Source organism: Lutjanus erythropterus, chromosome 13 (assembly GCF_056507025.1).
Source record: "Lutjanus erythropterus isolate fLutEry1 chromosome 13, fLutEry1.hap2, whole genome shotgun sequence".
NCBI classification, from domain to species: domain Eukaryota; kingdom Metazoa; phylum Chordata; class Actinopteri; order Lutjaniformes; family Lutjanidae; genus Lutjanus; species Lutjanus erythropterus.
In genome coordinates, this window is record NC_139329.1 from 7,844,387 (window position 1) to 7,862,643 (window position 18,257).

The 18,257-nt window shown below is 41.0% G+C and overlaps 1 protein-coding gene and 1 long non-coding RNA gene across 4 annotated transcripts in view; both read right to left on the reverse strand.

The window, feature by feature from the left end:
- Positions 1 to 18,257, reverse strand: part of mical2b (microtubule associated monooxygenase, calponin and LIM domain containing 2b) — a 79,099-nt gene that overhangs the window by 13,509 nt on the left and 47,333 nt on the right. For 2 of the 3 annotated variants that reach the window (XM_084734819.1, XM_084734817.1), the window contains 12 exons: positions 16,332 to 16,426; positions 15,082 to 15,150; positions 13,922 to 14,050; positions 13,236 to 13,433; positions 11,338 to 11,628; positions 11,114 to 11,233; positions 9,462 to 9,905; positions 9,030 to 9,131; positions 8,793 to 8,885; positions 6,588 to 6,774; positions 6,213 to 6,286; positions 5,525 to 5,600 (listed from right to left, as the gene is read on the reverse strand). In XM_084734819.1, coding sequence (XP_084590945.1) covers positions 5,525 to 5,600; positions 6,213 to 6,286; positions 6,588 to 6,774; positions 8,793 to 8,885; positions 9,030 to 9,131; positions 9,462 to 9,905; positions 11,114 to 11,233; positions 11,338 to 11,628; positions 13,236 to 13,433; positions 13,922 to 14,050; positions 15,082 to 15,150; positions 16,332 to 16,426 — 1,878 coding nt within the window. The remainder of the gene's footprint in view (positions 1 to 5,524; positions 5,601 to 6,212; positions 6,287 to 6,587; positions 6,775 to 8,792; positions 8,886 to 9,029; positions 9,132 to 9,461; positions 9,906 to 11,113; positions 11,234 to 11,337; positions 11,629 to 13,235; positions 13,434 to 13,921; positions 14,051 to 15,081; positions 15,151 to 16,331; positions 16,427 to 18,257) is intronic. The other variant, XM_084734818.1, reaches the window with a different exon arrangement.
- LOC146316113 (uncharacterized) lies at positions 516 to 4,115 on the reverse strand. Its single transcript, XR_014771789.1, has 2 exons — positions 2,487 to 4,115; positions 516 to 801 (listed from the first exon to the last, which is right to left on the reverse strand). It is a non-coding gene; the product is annotated as an uncharacterized LOC146316113 (long non-coding RNA).

Genomic DNA, 18,257 nt, shown 5'->3' on the forward strand with positions numbered 1-18,257 from the left:
AGCAGAACCCACCAGGAAGCTGAGAGGAGAAACTGACAAGTGATTCACTTCAGTTCTGTTCAAGTTGCGTGAATGTTATGTTATGGAAGTTATTTAGCGTTTCCGTCCATATTTCACATTATAGTAAAATGACAATTGTGGGTTTTTTGGCAGTAGAAGCTTTAGAAGCCATCTGAATGAGGGCAAGCCGTTTGAGCCCACTGTTGTGTGAATCCGCTGCAAATCTAAAGGCTGTTCAGCTTTTCATCAGATGTTACAAAGCACGTTATTTGTTGAGTTAACAAAAGCTGTGATTGTGAACATGATTTGTGTGGGTGATGTTACGTCAACTTAGCACAGAGGTGGGAAAAGGATTTGCTTTGTCAGAGGCCTTTTGACGAAGATGTTAGTTTTGTGGTTAAAAGATGTGGATAAGTAACCATTACATAATGGGATTACCCTGAATGCCAACTGTTCAATCATACCTCAGCTTTCTTAGAATTATTTAGGTTATTGGCAACAAACCACGAAGCAAATTATTTATGCAATCAGACTGATTTATTTTTGAATAGATTTACAGCTTATAAATATCATAAATTAAGCAATTTTACAGTTATTATCGATGTGGAAAACAAATAACAGAGCTTGCAGGCTGCTTCCAGAATCAATATAAACAGAACTACGAAACATACAGAATACAGCCAACAAAATGTATCTGGCAGTGTGCAAAAAGCTGCTATGGGGCTGCTGATCCCCTGAGCAAAGTCTAGGAGGTACATGAGAGAGATCTGGAGAGGTGCTCTGATGGGGGGAGACCTCCTTCTGAAACACAGGGAACCACAGACAGACCACAGACACGTGGACACATTCGTTACTGTCAAACGGGCCTGACAAGAAGGAAGGCTGCTGATGGCGATACATCAGAGAGAATAAGCAAACGCAAGGGCATTCAGATGGATGTTTGGTGTTAGGGAGGTTAGGGATGAACACACAGCACAATATGAGTGTTAGTGGGGTTAGCTGCGATTAAATGACACCAAACCAACGGAATAAACAAAACCAATTTAAAGGTGCTATTTGTGCATCATTTCACCATTACCACAAGCTTCCGACAACCTGTACACTATGTTTTTTTCCTCTGTGCACCAAGGTCCGATTCGTAAACCTGCTCATTATAAACACTTATGACACCGAGGGAGCTGATCTCTCACCGCAAGCTAAAACTTTCACACTTGGTCACAGTAACGGCCCTAAAGTTTGAGCTCAGATATATCATATACCTTTCTTATTGTCAACAAATCCCATGAAAAGACCAACTAGAATCACCCCCTCACAGTCGTATGCCTCCACCAACCAGTCAAGTTGCAGTTTACGTCCATTTCTGTCCATACTTATATGTAGTGACGACTCTGAAGGAATTTAATACAAAGTATTAAGTCATCACTATAATGACATGTATGATTTCCAGTAAGAAACGTGCTGCCTTCACTTTGGAGACTTTTTTTTTAACAGAGGACTGAAGATATAAAATGTCATCACACCATCATTTTATCATATTAGACATTTGTGTAAAATTTTGTGATAATGAGGATATGAAATCTTGAGTTGAAATTCTAATTAGGTCATCGTTGAGTCCAAGTGGATGTTTGTACCAAACTTGAGGGAGTTCCATCCAGTCATATCCTGACAGATTACACATGGGGCCGTACGTGTGGACAAAGTGAAATTAGACGTCCAAAATCAGTTCATCCTCAAAAGCGGAGCCAAAACATCTTCACTGCCCCCTGGTGTCTGGCTGCAATGTAGGCCATAAATTCCGCCCCCCTCCATGTGAGCAGATGGGACATGGATCAAACTAAAAACTGACAGTACCCATTAAATATATTTTTCCGGATTTTTCGGTAAGTCTTATTCTCATCACAGTGATGTGTGTTCAAGTGTTCATTTTTCTTGTTCAAGTTTGGTGTTAATTAATTATTTGTCGCTATAAAAAAGGGGTCTTCACATCATGATTGACAGACGAGCCCTGCTTGCGACTGTGTCAGCCAGCTGTATGGGCGGGACCTCAGTACTGCAGCTCCAACCTGGATTACTACTCCACATCTGTCCAATAATTTCTGAGACATTTCAGTGTGATCCAAAGCGGTGGACCAACTAACTGACAATGTTATTCCCAAAGCCAAAGCAAACAAGATATGATTGGTCTGTTCATGGATTTTGTTCACAGTAACAAAATAATACAATAACACCAGCCAACCATTGTGGTTCATATGATGCGATTTGTTTACTGTAATTTAACCAAGATAAAACATTTAATTTGGAATTCTATTTAATATATCACGATGCAGCACATAACACCTTTACCGACTCCTGCAATGCAATACTCAGGACTCATGCTGGTTTGTGATTGGTAAATCTGCGTTAGGTGGAAAAGGGTGGAGCTTCAGATGCAGCCAATGCAAAAGCAACACGACAAATTCTTATGACCAAAGCCGGCCAATCGTCACCTTCCCCGCTGGCAGGAATCAGCCAATCAGAGGATGCAGCATTGGAAACTTGAAACAGACTGAACAAAATGAAGTGAACAAAGGAGAGAAAAATGAATTTGGAAAAAAAAGAAAATGAATGAGATGTGGGGAAAAAATGAAAATGGAGGATGGAAAGAAAACTGAGTGCTGAGAAGAACAAGTAAACGTACTGTTGGCAATGAATTCATTACAAGAAGACATTACATAGAAATGTAAGAACTGCCCAGAAACAGGTCAGTGCCCCGACAGTGCATTTTAAGAACTGACACCTAATTCTGCACAATTAAATCAAATCATCAGAACTAAACTCACATTAGGCATCATTTAAAGCATAGAATATGCAACAAAAATTACAAATTAAAAGAAAAGAATTGCAAAACTTAAGCTGCTGCTACAAACTGCTAAATAAAAAAATAAAGTGAAATATTTTCACTGAGTCAGGAACATACAGTCTTTTGTGGATTCTGGTTTTAAGCAACTTTGTCCACCACTTAGGAATAAAAAAGAGAAATAACAGCCTGGAACAATAATAGATGAGGCTCATTATTTGTGGCGTGGACTGATTGTCATCAAGAAAAAAAAAAGAATCAGTCTGAACTGAATTTCAAATTGATTTCACAATCTAATGCAACCAAAAGTTCTTGACTTTTCTGATCTTTAAAAGTAATTATGGGCTCTCAGGTCAAAGTTTTTCTATAATCATACTGACACATGTTTTAAATATTCAAAATAAATTGCCAGAAATAATGAGCCTTAAAAATAAAATTGGAATCAGTCACTTATCTTTAACAAAATACTGAAATACTAACACCGGCCACAAAAGTGTAACAAAAGTCTTTCCTGAAGTTATATAAAAAATAATAATACTGTTTTGGCATTTCCATTGCACATCTCTGTGTCGTGGAGTTAAGGTGCAGCAGGCAATATGCAGAGTCAGTGTAACGTCAAAAACCATGTGGATTCCTCTGACATCATTCTGGTTCATTGAAAGGAAACCACACCGTCCAGATGGCTCTCAAGGTTAGAGTCAGAGGGCTTGTTCTAGGTTACTCCACTGAGATTTAATGTCCTTAGTGAGATTCTTTCAGACAGTTCAAAGCTTGTCTGGAGCGCAGGACTGAGAGGGTTCAACATTTTGAGGCAGTCCAACTAGCCGATCTGAGCTGTACAAATGACCCAGAACAGATTTTATGTGGCGGCAAAGGAACTTCACATACTGACCACCAACTGCTACATATCATCTGGCGACAGCTGTGTGATATCTAGGAGTTGCCTACAGTCGGGGCAGCCTGGAACAAGCCCATGTGAGTCAGAGAGGCATTCAAGCAGGGTACAACACCAGGAGACCCTGACAGTCCAGAAACACGTACCAGGGGATCTGAGCTAATTACAGTCAGAGGCAGCAAGTGTTTACAAGAGCTGCAGTATTTTATTCATGCACCACCTCTGAACTCAGCTCAGCATGTACCTTTTAATACTCAAATACACAATAAAGTACCTACATGACAATTTGCTTCAAGGGATAGTTTGGATTATTTGATGTGCGATTGTATAAAGTACTTAATCTGGCAGCAAAACATATGTTAGCCACTTAAAGGAGCAATAGGTGACAACTGCACGGCCAAGAATGAGTACAGCAGTCCAGATAGCGAGTAGGAGCCATAGGCAAGTGACAGTTATAACACTTGTCATTTGTCTGTCAAGGTAAATCTAAGCTCACTATCCTGAAAACAAAAGCCCACTGCTCTGAGACTACACACAGTTGGAGTTCAGTGACTGCCTGCCAGACTCCATTAACATATTGTTCAATTTAACCGTTATAAACATCTGCTCCTTTTAAAAGATTATCAATTATTTCTTACGACTCACATACAGATACTTCATTCATTTGGCGAACATTCGGCATTAATTTGAACTCTAATTAACGTGAAACAGTAACAAAAGTTATGGACCAGAATGTAAATTTCAAAGGAGGACACTGCTGTTGTCAGAGAAGCGAGTATTTCAACTTAATGTGTTTACATGTGTTTTTACATTTTCCCAGATTAAAGTGAGTAGTGTGTTAGCCAGTTAAAAAGAAGCAGGAAGTTTTTATTTAGTTAGTGGAAAAACTAATGCTTTTGTTAACAGGGGCAGAAAAGAAAAACAAAATCAATATCTGTTTAAGTGTACACAATATTTAGAATATTTTCTCTGCTCCACCTTGCTGTCAGGACAGCCTTTTCTGATGGGACACTGCTGTTACACAAGCCAAATATTTCTCTCTCCAAACCAACCAGACTCCATGGGCAAAATCACTAATTTCACCTTGCAGAACATGGAGTTGCTGGACTACCACTGCCTCAATCGGTTAGTTTGTTTGTGCAGTTGTGTGATTTCTGTGTTTTAAAAGATTAGTTTGGATCCAGGTAATACACTGACAATAGTTAAGTACTTAATACAGTTGAACTTCAAATAATCTTGACTATCCCTTTAAATGGCTTTTCGTTGTGCTGTTCCCTGTTACTGCAGGAAAAATTCACAGCAGGCACTGAATACAAGCAGCAGAAGCTGATTAAGTGAAGCACTTTTATATCAGCTGCTTAAAATAACACTTTTGGCTTCACAACCACAAAACTAAAATGGTTATGGACACCTGGAATGTAGGAAATGAACAGATATTATTTGGTTTCAAAATCAGAACATGTATGAACCCCTGATTCATCCATTTCAGGAAGCACAAGCCCCTCGTCACTCCCCCTCCTATGTGAGCTGGTGGCCGAGGAGCTGCTGCTGGGCCAGCTGGGGCTCCTGGTAGATCTGTCCCAGCACCTCGTGCATCATGCAGAGCAGAGGACAGCCCAGGCTCAGCAGCTCATACAGGAACACATAGTCATGTGAGTAGCTCCTGACGTGAGACCCAACAGCTGTGAAAGACTCACACACACTTCCAAACAGCCGTCGAGGCAACACACACACGGCCCGGCTAGCACGCCTCGGCCAGCTCAGGCCTCGCCTAAGCAAGGAAACCAGGGTACCTGGGGGCTGGATCTGGACGCTGCCCGTCGCAGAGTAGCTCCCACTGTCCAAAGACGAGGGGGTGACGCGGTCGTCCTACAAATCAAGGCAGACAGGAGGAAACAAATGAAAATGCAACTTAATTTATTTTTCACTGTTTTTGGTGTGTAGCCATTTCCACAGATTTAGAGCAACACACACAAAAATGACACCTAATCGATGTCAAAGATTGCAACACTTGTGCTATGACTCTGGATAGTGATCTAACATTCCCAAGGACTGGGCCGGGACTCACAGGTGGGTCACAGAGTGAGGAGTCAGCAGTCAGTATATGTAGCTCATGCATCATCAAAACCACGAGAGGTCCTTAAAGGGGCGGTTCACCCCCGAATAGACCAGTGAAATGAAACTAGCTGCCCATGCATTACATATTCAAACAGGTTGCCAATAGCGCCACCATGTGGCCAGTTATGCAGCATTTCTCATCTTGTGAACCATCAGGCAAAGAGTGAGTATTATTTTTGTGGAAACGTTTGCAGCATGTCTGCTAATCATGCAGTGGGTAAAATGACAGTATGTGTGTAAAGAAGTGGCGGCATGTCCTGTGGATGCATAAAGGTCAGCAGGCTGCAAACACACTTAAAATTCCTTTTGAAATCTGACTTTGTTTAGTTAGTGTTGTTTTTTGTCTGACTGCAGTTTTCTTACCGTTCTCCTTCTGAACCTCCCTGTGTGAGCGCTGGACTGGCGCTGAGCATAATGCATCTTGCAGTAGAACTTCGCTGTAATAGAAACACAAAAATCTAAGGAACCCCCTCAACATAGAGTTAAGTACAATGGAAAATCTCCCTACAATAATACATTGACACAAAACAACATTTACAAAATAGGAATGATACCTCAACCTCTAAACTAAGAAAGAAAGTGAGCCAACATTCATGTAACATATTTGTGGAACATCGAGGCTAAAACAGGTTCAGGTTTCTAGTGTTTCATCAAAGAAATGATCAAACTACATCTGCAGAACAATACAGTGCAACATGTATTTCGAAAGCATCCACAGTTAGAGTGAATCAGACGTACCCTCCTGCGAATCAAAGGTGTGCCCTCCCAGACGGAGGGTGCAGTTACAGACGTCACAGCGGAAACACTCGCGGTGGAAGAAGTAGCCCTCAGCGCTCAGTCTTTCCATCACGTAAACCCGCTTGGTGCAGAAGTGGCAGATGTCGCTGCCACCGAGCCCAGAAGTGAGGTGTTTACGAGCCACACACTGAGAAGAACAAGACCAGGACACGTTTATATACATGTTTCATGCAAGATTTTTTGTTGTTACTTCCAAGAGATGCCTGCAGTGAAGTACACAAAACAAATTAGTAATGTGGTCCAGTGGTGAGATGGTAAACTGTTGATTGTTGCACTTTGTCATTGAAAATTTTGGATGTAAATGCCATAAAGTCAGTGGACAAGAAATTCCTAATGTCATTTGCACTTTGCTCTATGAATAGGTGCAGTGTGAAAAATGTTGTCTTTGCCAGTTAAATTCTAGCAAAAAACATCAAGCTAGCAGCTGTATTCAAAGAAATATGTAATGATGCACATTTTACTGAAACCACTTTAATGTCCAATCCACTCAGACTAATGTATGGATCAATGCCACGGTTCATGATAATCAACAGACCTCGCTGTGCCAAAGTTTTCATTAAAACAGTACGACCCACACCCACTCAAGTCAAAACACACTTAATTCTTGACAAGGGTTAGATGACAAGATTGATACCATTCTCATTCACGCACAAGAAGTACAAACACCAATTCCTACAAACGCTTTGAGAAGCTGTGTAAAACTAAAAACAGTATGCATTCGTCTTATATTGAATTGAATACAGCAGAAAGATAAGCTATTTAATGTTATATAGAATTTGTTTTTGTAAATACATACTCATTCTGAAGTTGATGTCTGCAACACGTTTCAAAAAAGTTAAGAGAGCAACATGATTACCACTGTGATACATCATCTTTTCTTTTGCCAACACTCAGCAAGCGTTTGGAAACTGAGAATACTGATTGCTGAAGTTTTAAAAGTGAAGAAAATCAGAAAAGACTCCTGCGCACTGTCTCGCTTTCTGTTGATTTGTTGAAATCAACAGAAAGCGAGTGCGCAGGAGTCTTTTCTGATTTTCTTCAAGTTGAATCTTCCTCCGACACACCTGTCATACATTCAGGCATCACACATTTTCAATGGACTGGACTGCAAGCAGGCCCAGTACCCAAACTCTTTTACAACTAAGTCCACTGCTATAACACGTCTTGGCATTGTCCTACTTAAATAAGCAGGGACGTCTCTGAAAAGGACATCGCCTGAATGGCAGCATAAGTTGCGCCAACACCTAAATGTACCTTTCAGCATTAAATGGGGCCTCACATGTCAGTGACAGTTAGCTATGCCATGGGCACTAACACACCCACATTACCGCTGTTCTCTTTTGAACTTTGTGCGAGTAAAAATCTGGCTAATCCTTCTGTACAGCACACTTTTCCACATGTCAGTCCATCACAGACGAGCTCAGGCCCAGAGAAGTCATCGGTGTTTTAAAAAAAAACAAGATTTAGAGGGGCTAAAAGGCAAATTATTATCTTTTGTACAGTGCTAAGCTAGCTGTTTCTAGTCTTTATGCTACGCTAAGATAATTGGTTGTAGGCTGTTACTTCATATAGTGTACACAAGAGTGGCATCAATCTTCTCATGTAACTCTCAGCAAGAAAACAAATGAGCACATTTCCCAAATGTCCAACTAATCATTTAAAGCACAAGTCTGAAGTCAATCGGAATCATTAAGTACCAAACCTCAACTAAGCTCTCAAGTGAAGGCGAGAAAATTAACTTATGCATCAAGTCGGAAAATATACAACCAAAGGGAGGGGCTGAGCTGCACACACACCAACACAAAAAAAATCCTGTGCAGCTATCAGAAAATAACGTTAATAAATAATATTATTTCTCTGATTCACTGCTTTGTCCTTGCTAACACCGCTCTCTCGCTTCATCCACTCTCTAGCTTGCTCCCTCGTTGATCTGGGGAGGAGGGGCCAAATTTGAATGGCGTGTTTACAGACAGAAAATGCTGCATAGTATACCTTTAATTCAAACTTTTTTCAAGTGTTTACGACACCATTTTGATGATTCTGCTGGTTGAACATGCAAGCTGTATTACATTTCTATTTCAAACAAAAAAAGGGACCATGAACTGTGGCTTAGATTTGTCTCTGCAACATCCACATGCATCTTACCGGTGCGGCATTGGGCCTGTGGTCTGTCTCATAGAGGATGGCCAGTATCTGAGCTTTAGCATCTATGGCTGATGAAACCTTTCCGACCGTTCGCTAACGTTAACGTCAGGGAAACAGAGGTGCAGAGGGTTGGAGGGAAAGAAAAGAAGAAAGCGGAAACCAAGGACAGGATTTAGGAAGGAGACAGGTGAAAAAGCATGACTGGCTTTGAATTTAGACCGAGGTCTCGACTAGTACCTCTTTCATGTAATTGGGAGCTCCAGTTGGACAACTCTCAGAGCGAACAATTGACTTTTGAGCGTTTGTTCTCGGGGTCTCAAGAGCACAGCTCCCATTGCACTAGATGAACACCAGAATGAACATCATTTGTACAATGATATACAGTTCATTCTGTATATGTTATCTGAAAACTGAATCATTGTGTTCTTCCTATAGCGCTATGAACGCCCTGTGGTTAATATAACACCACCATTTCCTCAGGCTGGAGATCAGAAAAACACAATAATCAAAAACATAACTATACTCATCTTAAAATTGGTAAAATTCCCCTCTAAAATAGCACTAATCTGGGGAAACTGGGATACTCACACTGGACACATGCAGATTATTAATACAGGACTAGCAGGCCGTGTTCAGGAAGAATACTGATATTCATGAGGAAAATATTACCTTCATGTGATCATTTTCAGCTAATTTCTTATTTTCAAACGTCTCCTGAGCAGCTTTGTCGACTTTCTCCTGCTCACTTTCATGCATCCTCTCATGGTGCGGTAAAGAAAGTGGATGGGAAGGGCTTCTGTGTCCATTTTCACAGTTAGTGTCAGACAGGGGGGAGGGACAAGTCGACGAAAGGGCAGGAGATGTTTTGTTGTTGGAATCAACATGAAGAGAAGGGAGGTGGTCTGTTTTTTCAGAGCCAGAGTAAGAGGAGGGAGCAGCGTCCTTGCGTCCAGCTGCGTGCAGGGGGTCGGAGGAGAAACCGGCCTGGACAGTGGGGTCAGGGACAGGGTGGACTGCAGGGTACAGGGTGGAGCTCTTAGGAACAGAGGCAGAAGGAGGAGGAGGAGGAGGAGGAGGGCACAAGGAAGAAGAAGAAGAGGTAGATATTTTCACCTACAGAAGAAGAGTCAAACACAAATTAAGAGACTGAGAAGGATGAAAGTTTAGAGAAAATAACAAATAACTAAACAAAGGCTGAGTGAACTTCATACAGACAAGTCAGTCTTTTGTTTAAAAAGGGAACTTTTGTGCAAAGTCAATCAAAAAATAAGTCAAGTGTGTTATTAGAAGATTAGAAAATTGGCAGCTGAAGGCCTGGAAAACCTATTTTGCCAATAAGCTTCTCATTGTGACCACCAGAGTCCTACATGAAAACACCTTCTGCTTTCTATCAATTTTAAAACTGTTCATTTCAAATGTCAGACTTCTGTCTTTGCTATTTCTCTGCGCTCTTTTCACCGCCTTGAAGTGGGCGAGACTCATTTGGAAAAAAGTGACATCACGCATTTCTGTTCACCAGTCAAGAAGTAATAATATTTGAAACAAAGTATGATGAACGTTTTGGGCTTAACCGTTTATGTCACCAGGCCAATGTCAATCAGATGTGATCAAACCTCACACACACACACAGAGACAGAGACAGAGAACCGCTCTTAACACTTTTGGACAATTAAGAAGAATGAGGAGTCAGTAAATGGGAGTAAATGAGCAGTAAATATAGCATACACTTAAACCCTTAACCCTGCACACAGCTTAGCCGCTGGTGCTCTTCTCTGCTTCTCCAAAGTGGGGACGCATCAAACACCATCACTGTAATACACTATCGATAAGTACCTCATACAACCCTACTTAAAATAATCAGAACTATCCCTTTAAACAGCTAATTTCAAGTTGTGTCATTTCAAAATCTCCTGATACATAAAGAAACTATATTCAAATTGCTCACATTCAATAAACTAGTAAAAATTCACGTCAAGTCAAAATATCCAGCTTCTCAAATTCAGACACTAAAAATCAAGATGTGGAATTTGGATCTGAACATGCAGCACAGCGGTTCATAAAACTTCCAGGCAGCCAAAATCTGTTCATTTCTGGAAACAAATTAAAAATCAACCAGAAGGTTTCAGGCCCATTAAAGAAAACACAGTTCAGCAGCTGCCACGTGCTTCATCTGGACATGAACACTGGACTGATGTAAAAGACACACTGTGCTGCGCCATGATACAGTGTTTAGCAAGTCCAGGACACATGCTGTTATCATGAACATGCAGTAGTCTCAACTACGACATTAGTCGAGCATTATGGTCGGTGTGATACACAACCTGAGATTCAGGAAGAGGAGAAAGAGGAGCGGGAGGTTTGCTGGAGCCAGGAAACATGGAGGAGAGGAGGACAGCTCTCTCCTTTATACTCCTCCCAGTAAATTCTCTAGCAGACCGTCTCTGCACGTAAAAAATCCCAATGAAACACGTCAAAAATCAGCTGGAACAACTTTTTTTTTTTTTGTAAAAGTTGTGATGAAAAACAGAACTGGTATGAAATTCACCTGCTGCTTTGACCCCTCTGACCTCTCAGAGGAATGATCAAGATCCGAAGCAGACAGAGAAGAAGCGGAGAAATGACTGATTGTCAGGTCAGGAGAGGTGCGTTCTGGGTAGTAATGTTCAGTAGCATTAGGGCTCTGCGAGCGGGGACGAATTAATGGACTCTTAGAGCCCGAGGGTGAAGGGGAGCGACTGTAGCCGTGCTGAGGGGGAGAAGATGTCGGGGAAGAGAGGAAACTGCTTTGCTGAGCCACAGCGCCGGGATTCTCCAGCAGGCGAAGGTAGATGGAAGGCTGGAAACAGGAAGAAGAGACGAGGAGCAGGACGAAACAAGACAGCAGGGATTTCAAGCAGCTGTAGTTGAGACACTTACTTGTAATGCTTAGATGAAACTACGGAAGACCTGAGAGGCAAGTAGCAAAAAAAATTTCTGGTGATCTGTTTTCTGTGATCTGTCTGATCTTTTTCTCTGCTGTGTGAAAAAGGTGGAAAAAAATTTTTGGCAAGTCTTGTTGTCATCATTTTTCTTAGTGTTTCTTAGTGTTGCAACACTAATTTTGGACACAGGAGGCTAAATTGCAGCACTAGACACATGTTTTAAATTAGACTAAACAGCATGGATGTTTTCTTCCTGGCGAGTTTTGGCTAGAAATGTATTTAAATCTGCACCAAAAGAAAGAACCCAGGATTTGCTCACTCTCTTAAGTTAAACTGATCACTCCCACAAGATCTTTCACGGTCTGGGGTTCCCTTCTAGACACTATGTCTGCTGTTGCTTGCTGACAGTGACTGCATGGATAACCGGATTGGCTACATTAAACAGTGGCCCTTAGTAACTGATGAAGGGTGGTGATCTTAATGTTCTTCAAATTTGACACAGTAATTAGATGTTGGTTGTGTCGTGTAAAAGTAACATCCGATACAAAAAGTAGAAAATGTACACCTCTTGTGAGAGCGTGCATTCAATTGCGCACACACTGCAGGGAGACGCCACCGCTGCAGTGACAGTGTTTACTTCCAGTACTTCCCCAGATTCATCTATACAGACTATGAAGGGCTATTCCTTGTAGCTGTTTAAGTAACATTAGTAGAATAATTATGAACTTAAATAGAACAATTTCAGATCTTGATCTTTGCAGGGATACATTTTAAAAGATTTAATTCATTAAGTGGCGCAATAGTTTCACTCTCATGCTGTGTCTTTTCCTCGTGTGAACACAAGACAAAACAAAGGGTTAAATGCTTGTTTAACATGACAGAATTAAATCCCCCTTTCAGTAACATGGATATTTGGAGAACATAATGTGCTGAGAGAGAAATAAGTATACTACAGTATATGTCGAGCTCATTTGTCAGACTAAGAAAACAGTCTGCTTTTTTGCTGTTGTACTGGGAGTGTAGAGAGCGTAGAACCAGGATCATCATGCAGCCCAGACGCAGTGTCATGTCTGTTGTCACACGAGCACAAGCTAAGGCTGGACAATTAAATCAAAATCTAAATCTACTGCAAATTTCAATTCTGACAAGGTGCAATATTTGTTTAAGGCAAAATGTGTGTCAAAAAAGCATTTTAAATTAAATAGTTCCATACTACAGCGATGTCCTGGCCTACACATCATATTCTAGAAAACGTCTTTGTTTAGTAGAGATCCCCACGAAAGCACATAATCATTTTAATGTTTTTCAATAAAAATAAGAATAATGAAATAATACATCAAACGAACTTAGAAACATGATCCTGACAAAAGATGAGTTCCTCCTGTGTTTAAGTTTAGATCAGACTCAGAAAATGAATCACCACATTGTTTTTTCTCACTTGCCTCTAAGGGCTTCCGTAGAAACCCGTCCAATCACATTCAGAACTGAAGGAAATGAGAGGAATTCAGAGAGAGAGGCATACCTGCCATTTGGGGCGAAGGGGAGGAAGAGGAGGAGGAGGCGGGGTGTCTTTGGGTTTCGCAAAACGGGGGTTTTCTCTCTCCTCCTCCTCCTCCGCCTCCTCCTCCTCTTCCTCTTCTTCTTCCTCTGAGAGAGGAAGTGGGGTGGTGGAAGGGGACAGAGGAGGAGAAAAAGATGGATCAGGTGGTTCCTCATCAGACTGATGCAAGGAAGGAAGGAAACAGGACAGGAGAGGAAATTCAAGGAAAGGAAAAAGTTGAGAGATTTCAAATAAACCGGCAACAGAATTAAGATCAGAGGGATCTTTTTTCTTTCAACAGTAGAACTTAAAGCTCATGTTGGGGGATGCAGCAGCAGGTTCAACCCATCTGTCTTTGTAAAACCCCTAATCTTCTTAAAACAGAAGAGGCACAACTATTCTTGGTGCTTCTTATGTTCTAAACAAATAAATACATATAATGATAATGACAAATTTCACAAATTAGGAATCCAGGTGCTTATAAGACTCTTATTACTATGATTCTTTTGCTTCCACTCTACATGTGGTTAGTGAGCTGTGATGAGAGCTGATTCATCGTGACCACAACCAGAATGAACAATAAATCCAAGTCGTCTTGTTGGTTTGGAGGTCAAATGGGCGTCTCAGTCCCTTGAGATGGGACTGTCCTCAAACTGTCCGTCCCTCACCTTGCCGTGTGTCTTTGCAGTCGACGAGTTCTCCTCAAACTTGGCCAACAGCTGAGTTGCCATGGAGCGGACCTTGTTCTCCCGCAGCTCCCCGTCCTCACCAGCAGGGGGTGCACTGTGACAAGACAACTGGTGCCAAGCCAGGGACACAGAGGGGATTACAGAGGCATAAGAGGAGGTAGCAGGGAGTGGGACATCAAATGAAAGTGTGCATATGTGAATAATGTTTTACATTTTGCCACTTCAGGTCTAAACACTTTGGATGTTGTGTAAAACAAAAAAAAACAGAATGCAATGATCTGCAAAAAAGATTCATATGGCATCATGGGTAACTGTCAAATCTGTGAGGGCCCCATTGATTATTGCAACAAGTATAAAAATCACATAGGACAGTGGTTCCCAAACTGTGGGACGTTGTTCCACTGCAGGGAGAACATGGATAACCGGGGGAGAATAAAGGAGTGAAACAAAGTAAAATGATTCATGTTGGCAAAATAAACAAACTAGAGTTTGATGGTATCATGTTAACCTTTATCTCACAAAATATACAAAAAATTCAGCTTGCATCTGATTTTATCAGTTGCTCCCCCTGTTGTTATCAATGATTAATTCAAAAATGTGGGGTGTGGGGATGGTTTGAACTTTTTCCGGCTTGTGAAGGGGGACAGCCAGGAAAGGTGTGGGAACCACTAACACAGGAAAACATAAAAACACATACAATATGACACAGAAACATACGGCACTTCACATTAACTTGTGCACAGGGTGGCCTGCACGTATGCACAGATCTTGCATCAAGCATCTTTTTTCAGAGACATTGCATTTTTCAGCAAGACAATTCCAAGACACATTCTGCATGTTTTACAACAGCACAGCTTTGTAGTATAAGAGTCTGGGTACCAGACTGGGCTGTCTGTAGACTGTTGAGCACCTGAAGTCAAATATCAAGCAAGAAAGTTCATCTTCACTTTCACTTTCAAAAAGTTAAACAATTAGTGTCTTCAGTTCCTAAACACTTACTGAGGGCTGATTAAATATCTTGTCTTTGTACCGTATCCGATTGAATATAGAGGCAAACAATGCATTCAGTTTTTATTTATATTTTACACAATGTCCCAACTTTTTTGGAAGTGGGATTGTAGATCTCCTGTTGAACATACCTCTGTGAGGTAGTGGTTGCCCCTTCGCCGTCTCTTGTTCACAGAATCCTCTTCCAGTTTCTTGTCATCCTGTGACAAGCAGACACCACAGTAAAGATTCTTTCACAGACACGTTGATCTGATCGCAAACAGACTGACAGCAAGTTGTCATGATTAGATAACCTGTGTGTTACAAACGATGCCTTGATCTCTAAGGCTTTGTTCAGACTGCAGACGCATTAGATTTGTTTCTCAACTCTGTCTGGGCTGTTAATTGCAAGTGATTAGTTCAGATTTTTGTATCCTGACAGCACCAACCTATCTGCATGGTGTTGCTGTGGTAACAGTGTAGGTGTCTGTAACTAGTCTTGCAATAGTACACAATTAGAGATCTGCCTGTCCGCCCATCATCTGGGGATTTCAAAATTCAAGTTAGTTGCTGAAATGGTGGCAAACACAGCTGCAACAACAAACCAACCACCCTTACATTTTTTCTCCTCAGTAGTAAGTGGAGCCCAATATTTTGGCCAATATAGTGAATTTTTGAACTGGGTTAAAAACAGAACTTTTCTATGTGGACTGCACATCAATTCTCCACCAATATGACTATGCATAAGTACGGAGAAGGCTGTTTTCTTAAATAACTTTATTAAAGACTATTATATATGTTTTGTTTAACGTTAAATAATTTAATTGTAGAAAGGAAACTAAGAAAATAAAGAACAAATAAAAATAATAGAAATAGCTAAATAAAGATCAGTACTGTTCAGTATCAGTCAACTGCAAAAGCATTGCTTCTCAGCATTTACACCTTCCTGACCAATATACAGACCGACAGATATATTGGTCAGGCTCTTGTCAGAAACATGCAACTCCTGCACGTCACCGCCCCAGTGTGCTCTAAAGATACTGGATTGGTTTTGGCAGTGTGGTTTTTTTTTTTCTAAACTTGCTAAGTGTTTACAAAAGCTGGGAGACTGTCCTCAGTTTAGATTGAGCTAAGCCTTCAGAAATCAAATTTTGCTTTTTTTTTGCTGTCCAGATTTTCTAAAAAAACCAAAAAAAAATCCATCTGGATACAATCTGAATAAACCAAAAAAAAAGGATTTTGGCAGGCAGTCTGAACAAGGCTTATGTTAGCTTTGGCTTATCAAAACAAGACTTGAGTGACTGTTAAGCGTGTGCTGGTGATGAATGAAAAAGGCCCTGAGGAGAGTGGGCGGGGACTGTCTCAACAAAAGCATCAAATGTATTTCAGTAGACAGCTTTACCCTGGGTATCCTCTTCCTGGGCTGCGGCTGGTTCACCAGTTTGAGGCTGGTTCTCGCTGGCTGTTCTTCACTATTCTCGTCTGGTTCTCTTGAACCTGGAGTATAAAACAGTTTACATTCAGCTCATTTATTCATTAACACTCAAAAAGTTGTTTAGCGAGATCCATTTGAAATGAAAGCCTCTAAAGACAGGTTTCCCATTTATGCGTTAGCTTTCACCGCTTACTGTATTAAAGCCCGTTCTGGTAAAAATATTTCTGTGAGAAAGCCTTACTAACAGATGGTTTCTGTCAGAAAATCATTAAGATACATAAATACAGTGTGAGCTGTTTTACCTTAAAACAGGCAACTGTTCCCCACCATAAAAAACTGTCCACCATTTTATCAAAATCAAGGACCAGATAGCTAGATCCTAATTGCTAATTATACTCTCATTTACAGGACATTAATATTGGGACACTGTTATCTATTTTTTATCCCATGTGAGGTTGCATCTCACAATGATGCTGCTCTTCTTTGTAGAAGAATACGAATGTGTTGATGTATTGAAAATCCTAGTGGTGGTGTTAACAGAGACATCCACAACAATTTTGGGTTAACCTGGGAGCTATCCAAGTCGGACACTGCTAAGATTTTGACAGACAGATCCACCACACTCTGAGCCTCACCCAAGGTCAACCTATGGACGACATCATAAAGACTACATCCCTGTTTTATACACTCTGTGATAATAAGATTAAATAATTGACACACAGGGCCTTGAAATGTCTAAATAACTGATTTCTGCACATAAAAATCACAATTTATTACCAGATAACCCTGATATTCAACAGAACAGGAGTCTGCATGAGAACAGAAGTTGTAGACAAAGAGTTACACAATCAGTGCAATGCTTGAGGGGGGGGGGTCACCCTTAAACTATAAATATCAAGTAATCATTAGACTAAAAACCACTGATGAAACTTTGCATAACAACTTACATTACTCAGGGCCATTACAGTACAATGGCACACAGTGTGGACATCATTGCTGACTAAATATAACCAAACGCTTAAGCTCGAGTTCGTTCCCACCAAATGGACTGTGAAAATGGCTCAGCGGAGGGAAATTATTTTCCCAGCCTTTCAGAGGTGTGCCTTGCTCTGCGGTGACAGCAGTGTGGGTGACACAGATGTCCGCAGGACATTAACATTAACGCACTAGAAATGAAACGTGGCTGGAACTTACAGCGGAGTGAACGGAGCTGAGGGCCTCCAGAGTTACACGCAGTGATTGGATATGGCTTCCACGGACATAGCACACATACCAGCCATGTCTCTGGCAGGGACTAACCTGACCACGGTTGTGTAACGTGCAACTCTAGCTCATGCAGTGGATAAAACAGTCCCAGAGACTCAGTTATTTCAAGTGCAACTGGGCCCATACTGTAACAGAATGTACTGTATACAGACTTTAACAGAATTTGAAAAGACAAAACTGACCAAAGAGTATTTTAAAGACCAGTCTCTTTAATCTGAACTGACTTATAGTGATTTATATGGATATTTTGTTGTACTCTTCTGTAATGAAAGAGGGAAAGTACTATTTTGCACTTTCTGTGACAGGAGAAAGGAAGTGAGATCCTGTTTTCACAGTTTCTTTTGGTTGGGGATAGTATTACACATTTTTCAGTGGTTAGGGTGATGCTTTGCATCCAACCATTCACCGCATAGTTGGCTCAGGCACTTTCCCATCTGTTAGCTCTGTATGGCTGGAGTGAATATTCTGCTGTGGCTCAGGAGGCAGAGCAGCTCATTCACTAATCAGAAGAATGCCCGTTCAATTTCCAGCTCCTTCAGTCCACATGTCAAAGTGTTCTGGGCAAGACACCGAACCCCAAACTTTCCATGATGGCTATTCCATATGTGTGTGAATGTATTCTTGTTT